We start from the raw sequence: 22,604 nt of genomic DNA on the forward strand, positions 1-22,604 counted from the left end.
TAAACAACTATTAGAATTGAAAAAAAGGTTACACATGCCAACTTACTAGGCAAGAATTAAAAGTAGGTAAAGTGATTGTGTCAGGTGAAAATTACAATAAAAGTTTTACCATTGCAACATTTGATTGCAACATTTGCAACAGCTGGTAATGCCTCATCGCCAGTGGCAATTTTAGCATGTACATTTTGGTGGGGGAAACCATTTTTCCCCCTTGATGCATGCCAGCAAAGCTACTACACAACAGAACACTAAACAATGCATTAATTACACTACAACGGTGACAAACAGTGCCCACAAATGGTTAGGGCCTACATAAAGCTGTCCCAACAGCGGAGCTTTCTTTTCAGCACCATGGAGTGAATCCTTACCAACGCTACACCTGGCTATCAGCAGAGCCTCATCTGGCAGCGGAACAGCTGATACGGCTGAGTTGCTTAAATAAATATGGTTTCTACTGACTTGTGGATGTCAGGAGCCAGTTACGAACCCAGGTCTCCAGAGTGAGAAACAGTCACTTAACCAACTGAGCCACGAATAGTTGGCAGAAACCAGAAGATGAGGCAGACACAGCAGTACTTGAGACGGTGTATTTAATGAAGTAAAAAGTGAAGTTCTTCAGGAAAACATGTAACTCCACAACCTCAAAAGGAATTCCACAAGAACAAAAGTAATCCTCCAAGACAAAAAGGTAAATCCACAAGGTGGAAGGTATAGCACAAAAAGCCTAAAAAAATACTCAAAAACAAACAAACAAGAACAAAAAACAGAATTCCACAAGCGAGACCACCGGGATCAACAAGCATTCACAGAGTACTAGGGCTGGGTGCTAACATACAAACACAGAGCAAAGGACTGAGGAAAACAAAGGGTTTAAATACAATCAGGGGAAACGAGGCACAGGTGCAAATAATAATGGGGATCAAGGGAAAACAAAAGGTCAAAAGGCACAATGGGGGCATCTAGTGACCAAAAACCGGAACAACCCTGGCCAAATCCTGACAGTGGAGTTGCGTAACTAGATAAAAAATGCATTCTCATTCAATAATAACGAATGCCGACATGAGTTTGACTTCTGAACCATACACAAACATTATTACATTTATGTTCCGTAGATTCATAATGTTTATTCATATATCATTAACACTTAGCTCTAAGTATAAGCAATTGCAAGCAAACAAACTGCGACGAGGTAGGCCTTCGCTCAGCACTTTCAAAATGGACATGGACAGAAATGTAGATTGGTGTTAGTTCAGATAAATTCAGCAAGATGTTAGGGCGTTAACTTTACACTTCTTTAAGGCACCACAGAGAGAGAGAGACTCAAATTATGAATAAGATACTAATGAGATAGACCTATATAAGCAACATAACAATTGAGGTGTAGAAAGTATGGCATAAGGGAATGATGAGCGGATAAGAGGCAATTTAGAATTAAGATATTAAATAGTGAGCTCAGACGGACGATATGCCTATTTGTTCAGCACTTTTTAAATGGCCCGCGACAGAATTCAGAACATGGGCCGTTCTTACAGTATTCTCCCTGTACACCAAGTCAGACATGTAGGACTAATAACAGGCATATAAGCAGACAATGAAAGCTTCTACAATATTCGATAATGACATTTCTCTAGAACTGACTATAGGCTACATGAGCACCACAAAGTCAGAACAGTATAAGTTAAGTTCTGAGGGGGAGAGGGAACAATTTCTTAGGATGAGACATGTTCTACTAACAGCTTACAACACAACATACACTTAGTATTATTTTTCTAGCTTTAATATACATAAAGTGTCTTCGGGAAATATGACAGCCTGCTTGGAATTTGCCAAAATGCACCATATTCCAAATTGTAACAAGATTCTCTGGTCTGATGAAACCAGGTTTGAACTTGTTGGCCTGAATGCCAAGTGTCACGTCTGGAGGAAACCTGGCACCATCCCTACGGTGAAGCATGGTGGTGGCAGCTTCATACTGTGGGGATTATTTTATGTGGCATGTACTGGGAGACTAGTCAGGATTGAGGCAAAGATGAACGGAGCAAACTACAGAGAGATCCTTGATGGAAACCTGCTCCAGAGCGCTCAGGACCTCAGACTGGGGTGAAGTTTAATCTTCCAACAGGACAACGACCTTAAGCACACAGCCAAGACAATGCAGGAGTGGCTTCGGAACAAGTCTCTTTTTGGGGAACTCCCCCCCCAAAAAATGAGGATGAATCACGACATCAGTGATCTTCCGGTCGGAAATTCAGAGCTCTAGAAAGAGATCCGAGTTCCCAACTTGAAATTCCGAGTTGGATGATCGTTCAAAATGTATTTTCCCAGTTCCCAGTTGTCTTGAACGTATCGAAGTCTGAGATTTCCCAGTTCCAAGTTCTGAGGTCCCAGCTGTTTTGAATCCGACAGAAGTCATGCTGGATTGACAGCATGGCCAATGTATTCAACCTTTTCTGACCCATTGTGTTGTGTGTGGATGTTAATAATTTTAAGCTTGAAAAAGAGACCCTTTCAGACATGTGTTTGACATCTTTAAACCCAGATTGGTGAATGTTGATTGCTTTGCATGTGATTGCTTTGCATCTCAGTTAGCCACTGATTCCTTCCAAGTCACTCATTGTTGAATTGCAATTTCCGACATGTTGTGTAATGTTTATGTCCAATGGCCGATGAGCACTGACATGTTTTTATCTATAATTTCTCTTCATATGACAGGGATTGAAAAAGATTTGCCAGTAGATTGTCAACATGATTCATGATGATAACTGCTAGGATTGTGAAAGTATGATGTTGACATCAGTCCAATCAAAGCTATGGTAGATATAATGTGTATATATAATGATATAATGTGCCGGCCAAACCCTCCCTAACCCGGACAACGCTGGGCAAATTGTGCATTGCACCATGGACCTCCTGGTCGCAGCTGGCTGCGACAGAGCCTGGACCCAAACCCAGAATCTCTGGTGGCACAGTGGTCTAAGGCACTGCATCACAGTGCAAGCTGTGCCACCAGAGATTCTGGGTTTGGGTCCAGGCTCTGTCACAGCCAGCTGCGACCAGGAGGTCCATGGTGCAATGCACAATTTGCCCAGCGTTGTCCGGGTTAGGAGGGTTTGGCCAGCAGGGATATCCTTGTCTCATTGTGCACTAGCGACTCCTGTGGCGGGCTGGGTGCAGTGCACACTGACCAGGTCGCCAGGTGTACAGTGTTTTCTCCGACATATTGGTGCGGCTGGTTTCCGGGTTGAATGTGTATTGTGTCAAGAAGCAGTGCGGTTGGGTTGTGATTTGGAGGATGTATGGCTCTCGACCTTCGCCAGTACTGGAGTTGCAGCGATGAGACAAGACTGTAACTACTACCAATTGGATACCATGAAATTGGGGAGAAAAAAAGGGGTAAAAGATAACGTGATTTGACGTAATTTTATCTGTGGCCTTCTTGGATTGGCATTTCTAATGTAAATCTATGGAAGCACCCAAGGGGGCTTGAACTACCTAGCTTTCCCTGAAGATTCTGCGGCAACGTAGTGTCCCCATGAGTGACAGAACACTGAGCCAATCACGGTGCAACTAGAAAAAAGTACTGATGTATGTTCTGCTTTTGTTGGCTGCCCCTCCACCATAGAAAGCACTGAGTTAGGCTGAAATGCCTGCATTTTTAAAAACTTTTTTTCAAATGGATTTGTAACATGAATTAATGCCAAAATAACATGCAAAATAGGCCAATTATAATTATTATCTGTTTTCCTTGTATAAATCTGGCCTTACTACTATTAGCCCATAGAAATGCATTGAATAATAATTCAATGTATTTCTATGGGCTAATATTTGTAAGGCCAAATTCAATGGTTCATTAAATACTTTTTTATTTGTATTTATTTATATCTAAAGGGTCCTGAAATGTAAAATCAGATAGCTAAATGATCCTCAGTATGACCATCTTAAAACAATTCCATATATTAGCTTAGTAGAAAGCCAGCTCCGGGCCCTTAGACTCTAGGGCAGTGGTCACCAATCTTTTCTGAGTCAAGATCCCTTTCGGAGTCAAAAAGCAAGCTGAGATCTACCTCTCAGATATATTTTTAAAGACTTAAAAAATATAAGCCTATGCATCATAACCTTTAAAAACAGATCTGTAGCGATGAGGTTTGTGCAGTAGGCTATAGGCCCAACACATTATCACTGCACACCAATTCACGTTTTTACTCCTATGATCAGAGAAAGTGAAATATTCCTAGATATTAAAAAGACACAAGCCACTAATGATGACAACACATGCTTATCGAAACACTTTGCTATACTCATTCATTGAAGCTGCAGTGCTGGTTGTAGCATGAGTGGAAGTAGCCTTGGGAGAACACGCATTTTATGGCTTATAAAAAAAAAGTGTTGAACAAAGTGCTAAATTACATTTTAGTCAGTTAACAGATGCTCTTATCCAGAGCAACTTACATTTAGTGATTTCATCTTAAGATGGCTAGGTGGGACAACCAAATATCACAGGCATAGTAAGTACACTTTTCCTCAACAAAGTCAGTCTTTCTCTAGTCTTGGTTTTAAAAGTTTTCAAATATTCTGCACACTATTTAGAAGATTTCATCCACTCATTCAGAATAAAAACCTCCTCATATTCTAGAGGTAAATAGAGAAAATATAAGTTATGTCAAGGACCATGCCAATACAAAGAGCTTGACCACAGCAGTACATTGGTTGGAAGAAAATAGAACTCAAATGATGATTTGACACATAAATAATGCTCCATTGCTCATGTTCCCGTCAAGTTGATCAATGGCAACTTCTTTATATTGAATTCAGAACTCATTCGCAGATGCTTAAGGAAATAGTTTAGCAAGATGAAATTAATCTAACTAAAACAGCCTTAAGGCAACGTTTGCATGCTGACAAACTTGGGTCCTATGATTCATATAGGGTCCACGAGAGGGCAAAGCATTTGGAAACTGAGGCCCGTGTTCAATACATACAGGGTTTTTGGATAGTCTAATAAATGTTTATTTAACATTTTTTTAAATGTTATTGAACCTCTATTTAACCAGGTAGGCTAGTTGAGAACAAGTTCTCATTTACAACTGCGACCTGGCATAGCAGTGTGAACAGACAACAACACAGAGTTACACATGGAGTAAACAATAAACAAGTCAAAAACATAGTAGAAAAAAGGAAAAAATAGTCTATATACATTGTGTGCAAAAGGCAAGAGGAGGTAGGTGAATAATTACAATTTTGCAGATTAACACTGGAGTGATAAATGATCAGATGGTCATGTGCAGGTAGAGATACTGGTGTAGCAGAAAAGTAAATAAATAAAAACAGTATGGGGATGAGGTAAGTAAATTGGGTGGGCTATTTACCGATGGACTATGTACAGCTGCAGCGACCGGTTAGCTGCTCAGATAGCAGATGTTTAAAGTTGGTGAGGGAGATAAAAGTCTCCAACTTCAACGATTCGTGAAGTGCAATTCGTTCCAGTCACAGGCAGCAGAGAACTGGAAGGAAAGGCGGCCAAATGAGGTGTTGGCTTTAGGGATGATCAGTGAGATACACCTGCTGGAGCACGTGCTACGGGTGGGTGTTGCCATCGTGACCAGTGAACTGAGATAAGGCGGAGCTTTACCTAGCATGGACTTCTAGATGACCTGGAGCCAGTGGGTCTGGCGATGAATAAGTAGCGAGGGCCAGCTGACTAGAGCATACAGGTCGCAGTGGTGGGTGGTATAAGGTGCTTTAGTAACAAAACGGATGGCACTGTGATTAACTGAATCCAGTTTGCTGAGTAGAGTATTGGAAGCTATTTTGTAGATGACATTGCCGAAGTCGAGGATCGGTAGGATAGTCAGTTTTACTAGGGTAAGTTTGGCGGCGTGAGTGAAGAAGGCTTTGTTGCGGAATAGAAAGCCGACTTGGAGATGTTTGATATGAGTCTGGAAGGAGAGTTTACAGTCTAGCTAGACACCTAGGTACTTATAGATGTCCACATATTCTAGGTTGGAACCATCCAGGGTGGTGATGCTAGTCGGGCGTGTGGGTACAGGCAGCGAACGGTTGAAAAGCATGCATTTGGTTTTACTAGCGTTTAAGAGCAGTTGGAGGCCACGGAAGGAGTGTTGTATGGCATTGAAGCTCGTTTGGAGGTTAGATAGCGCAGTGTCCAAGGAAGGGCCAGAAGTATACAGAATGGTGTCGTCTGCGTAGAGATGGATCAGGGAATCGCCCGCAGCAAGAGCAACATCATTGATATATACAGAGAAAAGAGTCGGCCCGAGAATTGAACCCTGTGGCACCCCCATAGAGACTGCCAGAGGACCGGACAACATGCCCTCCGATTTGACACACTGAACTCTGTCTGCAAATAACCTATTTAATTTATATGGGATTAAATAAATCAAATTAAAAGAGGAAGGAGAAAAATCTGTAACCCTGCATATTACAGCTTGTTAATTACCTAGTAAATAAATAAAAATTAAGTTTAAAAATATATATATTTCACCTTTATTTGACCTGGTAGGCTCGTTGAGAACAAGTTCTCATTCACAACTGCGACATTGTATTTACAAATTAAGTAGCCTGAGTCACAAAACGTAATTATATAAGTAAGTACCATTAAGAAGAATGGTACAACTAAGTACCAGTTAATAACTATGTAAATCCCTACTCACGCCACTATTTCAATGTAATATAAAAGAAAAACCAAGCAACATACAAACTCACAAAATGTCATTATAAAGTAACTACTTAGTCCCAAAGGTGAGTACAAGTACGAAACAGAGTATTAGTATGTAAATACTTAGTCACAGCAGTCTCTTTCAAAATAATACCTAAGAAACACCAATGAACATACATGGTAATTTATTACCACATAATTACCAAATAAATACATTCAAGTGATCCTCCTGTGTTGATATTCTCTCAGTTGTCCCTATGTACAGTACTTTACCTTTGGTTACCATATACAGTTGAAGTCAGAAGTTTACATACGCTTAGTTTGAAGTCATTAAAACTAGTTTTTCAACCACTCCACACATTTCTTGTGAACAAACTATAGTTTTGGCAATTCGGTTAGGACATCTACTTTGTGAATGACACAAGGAATTATTCCAACAATTGTTTACAGACAGATTATTTCATTGTATCACAATTCCAGTGGGTCAGAAGTTAACATACACTAAGTTGACCGTGCCTTTAAACAGCTTGGAAAATTCCAGAAAATTATATCATGGCTTTCGAAGCTTCTGATAAGCTAATTAAGTTTGAAGGCCTACCTTGTTTGACATCATGGGAAAATCAAAAGAAATCAGCCAAGACATCAGAAAAAAAGGTAGACCTCCCCAAGTCTTGTTCATCCTTGGGAGCAATTTCCAAATGCCTGAGGGTACCACGTTCATCTGTACAAACAATAGTACGCAAGTATAAACACCATGGGACCACACAGCCGTCATACCACTCAGGAAGGAGACGCGTTCTCCTAAAGATGAGCGTACTTTGGTGTGAAAAGTGAAAATCAATCCCAGAACAACAGCAAAGGCCCTTGTGAAGATGCTGGAGGAAACAGGTACAAAAGTATGTATATCCACAGTAAAACGAGTCCTATATCGACATAACCTTAAAGGCCGCTCCAAAACCGCCATAAAAACCCAGACTACGGATAGCAACTGCACATGGGGACAAAGATTGTACTTTTTGGAACAAAAATAGAACTGTTTGGCTATAAGGACCATCGTTATGTTTGGAGGAAAAAGGGGGAGGCTTGCAAGCCGAAGAACACCATCCCAACCGTGAAGCACGGGGGTGTGCTTTGCAGGAGGGACTGGTGCACTTCACAAAATAGATGGCATCACGAGGCAAGGAAAATTATGTGGATATATTGAAGCAACATCTCAAGACATCAGTCAGGAAGTTAAAGCTTGGTCGCAAATGGGTCTTCCAAATGGACAATGACCCCAAGCACGCTTCCAAAGTTGTGGAAAAATGGCTTAAGGCAAACAAAGTCAAGGTATTGGAGTGGCCATCACAAAGCCCTGACCTCAATCCTATAGAAAATGTGTGGGTTGAACTGAAAAAGCGTGTGCGACCAAGGAGGCCTACAAACCTGAATCTGTTACACCAGCTCTGTCAGGAGGAATGGGCCAAAAGTCACCCAAATTATTGTGGGAAGCTTGTGGAAGGCTAACCAAAACATTTGTCCCAAGTTAAACAATTTAAAGGCAATGCTACCAAATACTAATTGAGCGTATGTAAACTTCTGACCCACTGGGAATGTGATGAAAGAAATAAAAGCTGAAATAAATCATTCTCCACTATTATTCTGACATTTCACGTTCTTAAAATAAAGTGGTGATCCTAACTGACCTAAGACAGGGAATTCTTACAAGGATTAAATGTCAGGAATTGTGAAAAATTGAGTTTGGCACTTTGTTTTGTAAACTTCTGACTTCAATTGTATGTTCATAATAACAGGGCTATAAAATTAAGGGGTGTCTGTTTCCCCATAGATTCAATGTATACTGAACAAAAATATCAACGCAACATGTAAAGCCGTGGTCCCATGTTTTATGAGCTGAAATAAAAGATCCCAGAAATGTTCCATACACTCAAAAAGCTTATTTCTCTCCGATGTTGTTTATATCCCTGTTAGTGAGGATTTCTCCTTTGTCAAGATAATCCATAAATCTGACAGGTGTGGCATATCAAGAACAGCACAGAATATTTTTTTCACCCTGACTCCACGGAGAAATTCTGAGAACTGCAGGAAACCGGCTTAAAAAAAACATGAAGTGAGGCCTTCTAAAACCTTCTTAACATGTTCTCACAAGTTCACCCGCACCGATCGCGCCCATTGCCACGTCCCCTGGCACACTCAGACCCTTTTTGATCCTGTAAGGACCGACGCCGGAGATGAGAAGCGGGTACAAGGAGTCAACATTTATTCCCGGAACAGACTGGTAACAGGACAGGCACAGCATCAGAACACGGGCAAAACAACGGCAAATGACAATCCATACAGCAGCGGGGAACAGAGATGTGGAACTGACACATATAGGGGAGAAAATAAACAGGTGATCGAGTCCAATAATGCAGTGGCAGGAGTGTGTAATGCTGGGGAGAAGGCGTCAGGGTTGGGGAGCCGGAGCAGGCGTGACAGATCCAGGGGAAAAAACGGATAATATCTTTCTAAAGCTCATTGATAAGGAATGGTGGAGCTCACCCATGGCCACAGCTGGCCACATCAAGTCTTTCGGTTTTTGCCATCAAAAGAAAATGTGTATGATATGAATTCAATAACTTTTTTTATTTTTATTTTTATTTTTTATTTTTACAGTTTTCCATAGTGGACAACATTACATTGGGATGCAACATTATAGCTGGATTGGGAAAAAACGAAAGGTTTCTAAATATGTTTTAGACACTTTTCTACTATGACATAGGGGAGTTTTATTTCGAAATGTAAAAAAAAGTAACTCGTTAGTGTTTCTATCAATACACTAAGCTAACTACTTTCCAATCTCACCAACTCGCTCCAAACCATAGCCATTACTTGTCTTTCTATCCTTTAAATTGGTTGTGAGTACAACTATTATTTGTCATGATTTGAGCACGTACGTGTTGTTATTTAGTATAAATAAATATTTTTACTAGAAATAAATGATTGCTATGAGTAGCTAGGTTTCAATGTTCTGATTAGCTGGAGGTAAGACATGGGAGGGATAGAGGGAGAGACTGATTGGAAAGATATAGTTTTCTTTTGTGTTTAGTGAGTCCGCTAGATCAGAGTCAGTAGGGATGACAACATGTTCTTGTGAATCTGACCATTTTCCTGTCCTGCTAAGCATTTGAAATGTAAGGAGTACTTTTGGATGTCACTTGTTTTGTAAATAAGAATATAATATGTTTCTGAACACTTCTACATTAATTTATTAATTGTGAATGATGACGAGTGAGAAAGACTCCACCCCAAGACATTTCTAATGGTGAGAGGTTAGCATAAAATGGGATGTTAGGATTTTGTAAGGGGTAAAATAACGCTGTTAGATTCTACTGGAGTAAACTTGAAAGTGTCTGGTATTTACATGGTGTTACAGGTTTAGTATTTTCCATTTATGTTTTGAGGTTGGACTTTTAGCATGTATATCACGTTAGAACGTAGGCGCACCGATTGGTGCAGATTCAACCAAAAAGACCAGGGAGCTTTTCCAATGCCTCGCAAAGAAGGGCACCTATTGGTAGATGGGTAATAAAAGCAGACTGAATATCCTTTTGAGGATGGCAAAGTTATTAATTACACTTTGGATGGTGTATAAATGCACCTAGCCACTTCAAAGAAACAAGCGTCCTTCCTAGTTCAGTTACCGGAGTGGAAGGAAACCGCTTAGGGATTTCACCAAGATTTTCAGTTGGTTGTTGCTTACCAACAAGACAGTGAATGTTCCTGAGTGGCCAAGTTACAGCTTTGAATTAAATCTGCATGAAAATCTACGGAAAGACCGGAAAATTGTTGTCTGGAAATTATCAACAACCAATTTAACAGAGCTTGAAGCATTTTGAAAAGAATAATGGGCAAATGTTGCACAATCCAGGTGTGTAAAGCTCTTAGAGACTTACCCAGAAAGACTCACAGCTGTAACCGCTGCCAAAGGTGCTTCTACAAAGTATTGACTGAGGGTGTGAATACTTACTGTATGTAAATTAGATATCTGTATTTCATTTTCAATAAATAACAAAACTATTCTAAAAACATCTTTTCACTTTGTAATTATAGGGTATTGTGTATAGATGGGTTAGAAAAACATATTTCATCCATTTTGAATTCAGACTGTTACAAAGCAAAATGTGGAATAAGTCCAGAGGACATTACTTGGTACATTTATGTCTACACAATAATTAGACTAAATCATAAAGAGGGCTAATAGTATCTGGTATATACCGTGTATTCAGAAAGTATTCAGACCCCTTGACTTTTTCCACATTTTGTTACATTACAGCCCTATTCTAAAAAATGTTTTAACTGTTTTTTAGAATTTTAGCAAATGTATAAATAAAAAAAATAATGAAATATCACATTTCCATAAGTATTGAGACATTTTACTCAGTACTTTGTGCACCTCAGTACTCAGTGCACTTTTGGAAGCGATTACAGCCTCAAGTCTTCTTGGGTATGACGTTACAAGCTTGGCACAGCTGTATTTGGGGAGATTCTCCCATTCTTCTCTGCAGATCCTCTCAAGCGACTCTCCCCAAGGTTGGATGGGGAGAGTCGCTGCACATCTATTTTCAGTTCTCTCCAGAGATGTTGATCGGATTCAAGTCCGAGCTCTGGCTGGGCCACTCAAGGACATTCAGAGACTTGTCCCGAAGCCACTCCTGCATTGTCTTGGCTGTGTGCTTAGGGTCGCTGTTCTTTTGGAAGGTGAACCTTCGCCCCAGTATGAGGTTCTGAGCACTCTGGAGCAGGTTTTCATCAAGGATCTCTCTGGACTTTGATCTTCTCATTTTTCCCTCGATCCTGACTAGTGTTTCAGCCCCTGCCACTAAAAAACATCCCCACAGTATGATGCTGCCACATCCATGCTTCACCGTAGGGATGGTGCCAGGTTTCCACCAGACGTGACACTTGTCATTCAGGCCAAAGAGTTCAATCTTGGTTTCATCAGACCAGAGAATCTTGTTTCTCATGGTCTGAGGGTCCTTAGTTGCATTTTGGCAAACACCAAGCGGGCTGTCATGTTCCTTTTAGTCTGATTGGTGGAGTGCTGCAGAGATTGTTGTCCTTCCGGAAGGTTCTCCCATCTCCACAGAGGAACTGGAGCACTGTCAGAGTGACCATCGGGTTCTTGGTCACCTCCCTGACCAAGGCCCTTCTCCCCTGATTGCTCGGCCAGCTCTAGGAAGAGTCTTGGTGGTTTAAAACACATTTTATTTCAGAATGATGGAGGCCACTGTGTTCTGTGGACCTTCAATGCTGCAGACATTTTTTGGGTACTCTTCCCCAGACCTGTGCCTCGACACAATCCCATCTTGACACTCTACTCCAAGGAGAAATATCTCAAGGATGATCAATGGAAACAGGATGCACCTGATCTCAATTTCGAGTCTCATAGCAAAGGGTCTGAATACTTAAGTAAATACACTTCCAAAAATGTCAAAAACCTGTCAAAGTAAACAGTCCGAGTTGTCCATTTGATTAATTATTCAGCAGTCTCAAGACTTCGGGATAGAAGCTGTTAAAGATCCTTTCGGACCTAGACTTGGCGCTATGGTACCGCTTACCATGCAGTAGCAGAGAGAACAGTCTATGACTTGGGTGACTGCTACAGCGTACAATGACATTCTAGATGATTCTGTGCTTCCAACTTTGTGGCAACAGCTTAGGGAAGGCCCTTTCCTGTTTCAGCATGGACAAAGCGAGGTCCATACAGAAATGGTTTGTCGAGATCGGTGTGGAAGAACTTGACTGGGCTGCACAGAGCCCTGACCTCAACCCCATTGAACACCTTTGGGATGAATTGGAACGCCGACTGCGAGCCAGGGATAATCATCCAACATCAGTGCCCGACCTCACTAATGCTTGTGGCTGAATTGAAGCAAGTCCCCGCAGCAATATTCCAAAATCTAATGGAAATCCTTCCAAAAAGAGTGGAGGCTGTAATAGCAACGAAGGGGGGACGAACTCCATTTTATTGCCCATGATTTTGGAATTCGATTTTTGACGAGCAGGTGTCCACATACTTTTTGTCATGAAAAAGTGTAAATCTATATTAAAAATACAAAACTGAATTAATACTTGATGGAAGCACCTTTGGCAGCAATTACAGCTGTGAGTCTGTTGGGATATGTCTCTACCAACTTTATACACCTCAGCCTGGTCTCATAGATTAGACCTAAATCCGGGACACTGAAATTAGTATGATATGTTGTCTTTGGTATGGCTACATAAGACAGAAGGTTAATTAAGGCAAAAAATGAAAGGAGAATAGTTTGTAGAGGTGGATGGGTGGGTGAATAACACAAACGTCTAGCAACCCAAAGGTTGCATGTTTGAGTCTCATCACGAACAACTTTAGCAGTTTTGCTAATTAGATACTGTACCTGTCAAAAGTTTGCACACACCTACTCATTCAAGGGTTTTTCTTTATTTGTACCATTGTCTACATTGTAGAATAGTAGTGAAGACATCAAAACTATGAAATAACACATATTGAATCATGTAGTAACCAAAAATATGTTTTATATTTCAGATTCTTCAAAGTAGCCACCCTTTGCCTTGATTGACAGCTTTGGACACTCTAGGCATACTCTCAACAAGCTTCATGAGGTAGTCACCTGGAATGCATTTCAATTAACAGGTGTGCATTGTTAAAAGTTCATTTGTGGAATTTCTTTCCTTCTTAATGTGTTTGAGCCAGTCAGTAGTGTTGTGACAAGGTAGGTGTGGTATACAGAAGATATCCCTATTTGGTAAAATACCAAGTCCATATTATGGCAAGACAGCTCAAATAAGCAAAGAGAAACGACAGTCCATCATTACTTTAAAACATGAAGGTCAGTCAATACGGAACATTTTAAGAACTATGAAAGTGCAGTCCCAAAAACCATCAAGCGCTATGATGAAAATGTAATGAAACTGGCTCTCATGAGGACCGCCACAGGAAAGGAAGACCCAGAGTTACCTCTGCTGCAGAGGATCATTTCAGTAGAGTTGACACCACCTCAGATTGCAGCCCAAATAAATGCTTCACAGAGTTCAAGTAACATACACATCTCAACATCAACTGTTCAGAGGAGACAGCATGAATTATGCCTTCATGGTTGAATTACTTTAAAAAGAACACTACTAAAGGACACCAATAAAAAGAGAAGACTTGCTTGGGCTAAGAAACACGAGCAATGAACATTAGACCGGTGGAAATTTGTCCTTTAGTCTGATGAGTCCAAATTTGAGATGTTTGGAGATTTATGGATTTTTGGACGCAGAATAGGTGAACAGATGATCTCTGCTTGTGTGGTTCCCACCGTGAAGCATGGAGGAGGAGGTGTGATGGTGCTTTGCTGGTGACACTGTCAATTATTTATTTAGAATTCAAGGCACACTTAACCAAAACGACTATCATTTGTTTCTCAAAGGGACAATGACCCAAAGCACACCTCCAGGCTGTGTGTAAGGGCTATTTGACCAAGGAGAGTGATGGAGTGCTGCATCAGATTACCTAGCCTCCACAATCACCTGATCTCAACCCAATTGAGATGGTTTGGGATGAGTTGGACCGCAGAGTGAAGGACAATCAGCCAACCAGTGCTCAGCATATGTGGGAACTCCTTCAAGATGGCTGGAAAAGCATTCCATATGAAGCTAAATGTATGCTGATTGAGAGAATGTAAAGAGTGTGCAAAGCTGTCATCAAGGCAAAGGGATGCTACTTTGAAGAATCTCAAAAAAATAGTTTTTGGGTTATTACATTATTCAATTTTAGTTATTTCATAGTTTTGATGTCTTCATTATTATTCTGCAATGTAGAAAATAGTAAAAATAAAGAAAAACCCTTGAATGAGTAGGTGTGTCCAAACTTGACTGGTACTGTACTTTGCAACTACTTACTACTTTCTAGCTACTTTGCAACTACTTGGCATGTTAGCTAACCCTTCCCAACCCTAACCTTGACCCTTTAACCTAACTCATAACCTTAACTCCTAACCCTTAGCCTAGCTAATGTTAGCCACCTAGCTAATGTTAGCCACCTGGCTATTGTTAGCCACAACAAATTGGAATTTGTAACCTATAATACCAATTGCAATTCGTAACATATCATACAAAGTATAATTTGTAACATGTCATACTAAATAGAGTTTCTCGGATTTACTCACAGAATAATAAGAAATGCTCTGAGACCAGGTTGCACACCTAGATTTGGCCATATTTTACCATTCTTCATTACAATACTGTTCAAGCTCTGTCACATTCCTTTGAGAGCATTGATGGATAGCAATCTTCAAGTCATGCCACACATTTTCTATTGGGATTAGGTCAAGGCTCTGACTGGGCCACTCAAGGACATTTAACCTTTTTATTTCTTAGCAACTCCACTGTAGCTTTGGCCTCCGGGTCATTGTCATGCTGAAAGGTGAACTTTCATCCCAGTTTCAGCTTTCTTGCAGATGGCAGCAGGTTTTCTTCAAGGAGTTTTCTGTACATTGCTCCATTCATTTTCCCTTCTATCCTGACGATGAGAAACATCCCCATAACATGATGATGCCACCACACTTCACACTATTTAATAAAAATGTATTTAACTAGGCAAGTTAGTTAAGACCAAATTCTTACTTACAAAGACAGCCTAGTAACAGTGGGTTTAACTGCCTTGTTCAGGGGCAGAACAACAGAATTTTACCTTGTCAGCTCAGGGATTTGATCCAGCAACTTTTCGGTTGCTGGCCCAATGCTCTAACCACTTAGGCTACCTGCCACCACACTAAGGATGGTGTTCTTTGGATGATGTGTTGTGTTGGATTTGCACCAAATGTAATGCTTTGCATTTAGGCCAAAAAGTTCCATTTTAGTTTCGTCAAACCACAAAACGTTATGCCACATGGCTACAGAATCTCCCAAGTGTTTTCTTGCATTTCAAATGGGATTCAATGTGGGCTTTCTTGAGTAATGGCTTCCTTTTTGCCACCCTATCATACATGCCATGTTTGTGGAGTGGTTGGGATATTGTTGTCACATGCACACTTTGACTAGTCTTAGCCATAAAAGCCCATAGGTATTTCAAAGTTGCCATTGGACTCACGGTAGCCTCAGATCAGTCTCCTACTTGGTCGGTCATCCAGTTTGGAGGGACGTCCTGATCTAGACAGGGTCTTGGTGGTGCCATACACCTTCCACTTCTTAATAATCGTCTTCACTACCCAGTTTCAGGAACTGCTGAATTTATCCTGAAATCATGTCAATCACTACAATTGAGGCCAATTAACGTGTGTATGTGGTTTTGAAGGTGAATTGGTTACACCTGAGCTAATTTAGGATCGCTATTACAAAGGACACTTATCCAACCACTTATCCAACCACTTATATTATTACTTAATAAGTATGTATGTAATACTTACTTGGTTGTTTAAGACTAAATGGTTACTATGTATATTGTTTTTGTTACTATGTAAATACATAGTAAGTAAGAGGCTATAAAATTAAGGGTTACCGAAAAATCTAATGTTTTTGGACAAACAGAAAGCCAGCGCTCTTGAAATAGAAGGTTCACCATACCAAAGACTGTGGTCAATTACAAAATGTAATTCTCTGACAATGTAGGTTTATCTGTATGCTTGTACGTTATTTTACTATGTGTGCATGTGTGTTTGTGTGTGTGTGTGTTTGCGCGTGGGGGTGTCGGCGGGTACTCACTGCTGACCAGCTGACCCACACTGAGAGCGGAGGAGGAAGAGGACGATGATGAGGAGGAAGAGACCTGGCGGAGAGGACTCTGGCTGTGGGGCATGTGGAGCAGGTTGGGCTGAGACGACACTGGGCCTGTCTGAACCTGCTGAGCCTGAGGCAGCTGAAGACACACACACAGAAATTAAATATTGACTGAATATATTCACTTAAAACAACAATACAACCACTATAATATTACACCTTAATAGCACAACAAGTCATCTTCACAATCATTTTTAGGAACTCAGTCTTACAATAATAGAATATACAGTGCAATTTCAAAATTTGGTTGTGCATCTGCAGTCACTTAATTAGCTCATGTCTGATTATTTTTTGGGGGATTGGTAAATTAGTCTAGTGGCCAGCTATCTAAACTTGTAGTTAGCATGGTCAAATTACAGACCTGGGTGGAGCCCATCGATCATCAGTAATCATATTAAAAACGGTAAACATTTGCCTCTACCCTAAGGGCTAAATGTGTAGAATTGCATGAAATTAGATATAAAATTGCAAAACCTTCCTCTCTGCCCCATGTCAAAATGTGTTGAATTTCATGGAACAAGCTAGACAATTGCAAAATCTTCTCTCCGCCCAATCGCAAAATGCGTAGAATTGCAGCAAACTTGACAACGACAACATTTTCTCTACGCCCTTCTCTTCACTGTCATGTGGGGTGCCGCTAAAATGTTTTGCTTGCAAGGTGGGGGGGTTGTGGATGTGGGTATCCAGACCCACAAGCCCCTGCGGCCCATCATGAAAACTATTCAGAGCTAGATTACAATTGAAACAGACAGTGTTAGATTTGTAAAAAAAAATAGACACTGGGTTTTAATAGGAGATGAATGGTGGCTCAGCTGTTTTGTATTTCTCTCTCTCTTCCGCTCTCCATGAGCATAAACGTCCCCTAGAGGTCTTCATGGATCCACCTGTACCCGAATACCCGAGACCCGATCCGGGACTCGAGCAGATCCGAATCCAGAATTCTGAATAATGGCATGGGTCTGGGTTGAATCTGATATGACTGTCAATGGTCTCGGCCCGGGTATGTGTAATTTTAATTGACTTGTCCGGGAGGGCCCGTACATATCCCAACGCAACTGCTGCAGTAGAGAGAGAGAAATTGTACCCTTTATGCTGCTGCTCATGCTTTTCACGAGAGTGGAGTGTGTAGCGTATAGATTGTTGTTGTTTTTGGCCAATCATAAATCATCTAAACGGCAATTGTTAGTAGATATCTAATCAATGTAAGATTAAATTAAAATTACAAATTAAAAGTTAAAGGAGACGGATGGACTGCAACGACCAAGAGTCAACAGGTAACGCTAGGCTGCTACTTAATATTTTGAACGGAGTTGTCATTTGTAACTGTAGGATGAGAAAGCACATGCACTGTAACTTCAATTAGCCTAGCTACGGTAGCTAACGTTAACTAGCTTCTCCCAGTTTGATGCAGTCATATTTGATGCTAAATAACCTAGACATGGCATATTTTAGTCTACTATAGCCGCCAGTCGGCTTGGTTGCTGTCTCTTGTCTCTCCCTCAACGCTCCCAGTGTCACTCGCTCACAGTAGGGTCCCTCCCCGCCTGCTAGAGCAGCACCTCTGTCTCCCTCCTCTCACTTTATCAACTCCGGTCAATAAAGTAGCTTAAAAATACATATTTTCTTCTGCTTCCCGCACTTGGATCCGACCAGGTCTATATGGAACGGGTCTAGTTGTCCTCTGGTTCGTTCGGAACGAGTGTCTATATATAAATAAATAAATAAATAAATAACAATGTATCCATATCGGGTTCGGGTTGGAAAGCCTAGGTCCATTTCAGAACGGGTCCAAAAAGTGAATAGCTCTACCATCCCCTGCCTGCCAGACAGGAGTGTAGAAAAAAACGTTATGACAATTATAGGGTGTTTTCTCCAGTCATCATACAAGGGAATTGCTAATAAAGGCAAGTCCGTGCGGGAAAAGAACCATGGACACCGCGGCTCACGTATCAAAGATAATGTATGATTTACAGGCAATGCACTCCAGCTGTAAGAAAACGATGTATTCTCATGTTTGGTGCGCAAATGAATTGCTCTTACAAGATCAAGCTGATACGTCTTCACTCTAAAGTGAAAGCTGTCTCCTCCGTGAACTAGGTTGGCTTTCTCAATACTCTCTCTCGCTATTAATTCCTTCCCCATCGGCATGTGTTTGTTTGGAATGGTAGTGGATGTCAACAGCGATGCACATACTGTCAAGACGGTTGACAGGCAGTGAGAATTATCTAGCTTCACTTGAAATATTCGGCACTGCCGGAGCTGACAACCGTAAATTATACCCGTGGAACAGTCGCTGTCTACGCGCGTGGCTTTGAAGAGAGGACCAAAACACATAAACATTATTACAAATGCATTCATTCGTTCACGAGTGTGATCTAGTGTTCCGTGAAGTCACGCCTATTGCCCTAGCCCGTTTACATAGCATGTTTAATTTGTTTTGTATGGCTGAAAGCCTGGTCCATAGTAGGTAGACTTAAAGCTTGGACATTTCTTTGTTTTCTTTGATAAGTGTGCCTCTGACGCCTACCATGCATTTACAAGTCCAAAAGAAGGAAGAACATTTACGTTGTACATAACAATTCAGCACTAGGTGGGGTTTGAGTTCACTGTCAAACATATAGCACCATAGAACTCATGTTCTTCTTTGCATGTACTACTGTTACGATAGCTAGAGACACACGATTCTCCTTTTAAATGTGTGATTAAGGAGAATCATCACATGCTCAGGTCACAGGTAAGGTCACGAAAAAGCGGGGAGGATGAGGGAGAGAAATATAGCGGGTAGTGAGAGAACAAAAAACAGAGTGAGGTAGTGTTTGAGTTTTAAGTGGGGCGATGAAAAGTGTTGTTTTTTGTTTGGCTCTGCAGGGGCTCTGCAGACTGCCAGAGAGGGAGTTTGAGAGGTTCCCTGACAGGTGCTTTACACACACACAAACGCGCACCTTTGTGTGGATGCACCATCGTGCTGCTTATTAGCTCCTAAGAAAATAGTATATTTTCAAAGGCCTGACAAATTTTGATATATCACTCTTTCTTTCTGTCACACTTCTGTAATCTTTACTGCCCTAGTCAAGAGACTGGTTTAATCGAAAGCAACCACTTCCAAACACTGGGAGCAATGAAATGCTACGGTTGGGGGTTATGTTTATGAGAAGGAAATCTTCTCAATTTGTGTTTAGACAGAAGATGAGAAGACTTGATAGCTGAAAAAACATCAGACTTGACTAGTATTGTTTCTCACGAGTGGTCTTCGAATGTACTCAATTGGCATTTTCTGTGAGTAGGAATATATCGTCATGTGTCTTGTATGTGATGTGACTCGTGTGTGTGTGTTTGTGTCTGTGCATGTGTGTGTGCACTATACAGTACATGTGTGTGGTTACCTGCTGTCCAGGCTTGATTGGTGACAGCGTGATTCCCTGGGTGTTGATGACAGGCAGGATCTGATTGCCAATCACCGTGGCGATGATCTGGCCCTGGTTGTTGGTCAGAAGCTGAGGTGTAATTGGCTGGACCTGCAGCGCAGGGTTTCCGCCCCCTGATTGGCTCGAGGGCCCCCCAGAGTTGGGCATCAGTGGGATCGTTCCAATTATCTGAAAAAGGAGGGGTGAGAGGAGAAGAAATCAGATGGGTCATTCCATTGATCTACAGTACATAGATAAGGGTAGGAAGGCAATTATCGTTACAACTGTTGTACAACTGTTGATCTACTGCACAGAAGTATAGAGCGCCTTTCAGATTCTATATGAACTCCCACATTAAATACTTATGCATTGCGTATGACAATATGTGTATGTCAGTGGACACACAAACGTTTGGAATGGCAGTATCAAAGCCCAAGCACTTGATGGTTGAGTTCATGTGTGTGAGGGAACTCACAGGCAGATTATCTGATCATCTGTCATAGAGGAGGTTTTATAGGCCAAACCAAGTGAAGGCAGAGCCCACTGCTGGGAGCACACTGCAAAGGTCAGCTCTGAGTACCTGTGTGTGTGCTGGTGCAGACCACCGCCTGTATTATCCATCACCAGGCCAGGAGAGGGGCGTGTGTGTAAGATTCATGTGTGTATATGTGTATTTGTCGGTTTCTGTTATGGGGGGTTGCTAATACTGAGAGACCCCCCCCCCCCTTCCCCTTCAACACACACACACACACAAGTGCGCTTGCATGCACACCAACACACACACACAGCCCAAATGTCCAATTCAGCTCCCAGGGTCCCTGGGGTACTTCATCCCCTCCTCTCCTCCTCTCATCCCCAGCTCTCCTCTTCTCTCCTCCATGGCTGTAATCAGGAAGTGCAGATCAAAGGGGGCGGCAGAGTGTCACCGCAGCATTTTAGCTCTCAGAGCTGCCAGAGTGTGGCCAAGAGTAGCGCTTTAGGGGGGGACTTAGCGCCTCTTCACAATGATGAAGGTTAATGTAATCTGTGGACTGGTCCTGGACAGACAGCTTCAGAGTTTCAGTCTCTCTGCCTGTTCTCTCCACTGACAGGACCACAGCACGCAGCCTAATTATGCCAGAGGAGAGTGAACATGGTCGGGCTTGCAATTATTTGACCAAACTTGTCATTTGGACCTGGCTGGAAGATGTGGGCTAGCATTGTTGTATTTTGTTATAGTAAAAAAACAAAGGCAAAACATTTTTACCAAAATAAATGGACACAAGCACAATGAATGTTTTGGTAGCTCATGCTGCCTACTTCAAGCATTATGTACAAATCACCAAAATAATCATATATACTGTAGGTCAGACATAAAAATTATTACACGTGCACCTGCCACTATATATAATTTCACAGCTAAATGTAATCAGGTCCCCCCCATACTGTAGTCCAGCATCTCACTACTGCTTCCAGTGCTAATCTGATTCTCCCTGCCATGCCTCTCTCTGCTTTATCCCCCTCCCTCCCTCCTCCTTGTTTGACATAATGGGGAAGGATCAGTGGTAGAAAGGTAGGCCGGCAATCTGTAATTCATCCCCTCCACGGCTCATTTGCTTACGTTGCTTCATGTTAAGCGACAGATAATTTCTCTCTCTCTCCGGGCTCTGTGTCGCCGCCGCCGATTCCCCTTGTAATGCTCTCCTCTCTTGCCACTTAGCATATTTTATTGCGCCGCCTGACGCTCATGTCTCTCGACATCTGGCTTCGCGTGCCTCCGTGGCGGAGGACTTGTTCCACTCAATTATTCATCCTCGTTGGATTAAGTGGTTATTCTACAAGAGATTAGCGTAATAGCACGGGCAGGGAACTGACAGTTTAGCTCTTGCCCCGGATGCACCGCTACCGCCACATCTCCTTCTCTCCCTCAGACCTCTTGGATGATCTATGGCAGTGCTCAGATGGCATTTCTCAAGGCAGTTGATTGTGACACTGATTATGTAAAACATGTAAGTTCTGATGGAAACCTGTAGATTCACGGAGAGGTCAATGGAGAATACATGCTTCGGTGGCAGACTACAACCAGTTATGACATTTTATACACACAGAGTCACATAGGTTGTGGCACCTTCTAACAAACAATAGTATTGTCAGCTTTGTCCAACCAGCATCCTTCATGTTTACCTTTCCTCTCTTTGTCTTTTTCCTCCTCATGTATTTGTTTTCCACTTGTGATAGTGTGGCGTGTCAGGAACGGTCAGGACCCGCATCCCCCCCTCTCTCTCTCTCTCTCTCCCTTCTCTCAGCAGAACTCATTAAGATTATCCTGCTCTTCTCTTGTTTCCACAGAAATGCTGTCTCATCTATCCAGCCAGGCCAGGGCAATCTGTGGTGTTAGCCATGGTGGCCAGACAATATCTCTGGCCATTTTCCCTTCCTGCTATCTCCGTGCTGGGAATAGAGAACCATGTTGGAATAGAGACCCGGGTTGGGAAACGTTTGGAAGTCCTGACTTACCTCATTACAGCTCAAAGACATCAAGCATAACACTTTGATAAGGAATGTGAATTGCTTTATAAGATCACAAAGTCAGATGTAAAGCCATTTTGACTGTGGTCCTAACACAGTGTGAATATTCTACCGTATTACAAAATATACAGACACCTGAAGTATTATTTACCTGCCGTGTATTTGCCCCGCTGTTAAGTGAAAACAGGGGTTCAAAAGTTAAAATGACAATGTCA

General features: G+C 41.7%; 1 protein-coding gene across 1 annotated transcript in view; it reads right to left on the reverse strand.

The window, feature by feature from the left end:
- The window catches only part of LOC118361134 (POU domain, class 6, transcription factor 2-like), a 117,652-nt gene that overhangs the window by 15,061 nt on the left and 79,987 nt on the right, over nucleotides 1-22,604 (reverse strand). Inside the window, exons 7-8 of the mRNA XM_035740894.2 lie at nucleotides 19,861-20,070; nucleotides 16,403-16,556 (exon numbers count right to left, since the gene is read on the reverse strand). Coding sequence (XP_035596787.1) covers nucleotides 16,403-16,556; nucleotides 19,861-20,070 — 364 coding nt within the window. The remainder of the gene's footprint in view (nucleotides 1-16,402; nucleotides 16,557-19,860; nucleotides 20,071-22,604) is intronic.

This window comes from Oncorhynchus keta, chromosome 28 (assembly GCF_023373465.1).
Source record: "Oncorhynchus keta strain PuntledgeMale-10-30-2019 chromosome 28, Oket_V2, whole genome shotgun sequence".
NCBI classification, from domain to species: Eukaryota; Metazoa; Chordata; class Actinopteri; order Salmoniformes; family Salmonidae; genus Oncorhynchus; species Oncorhynchus keta.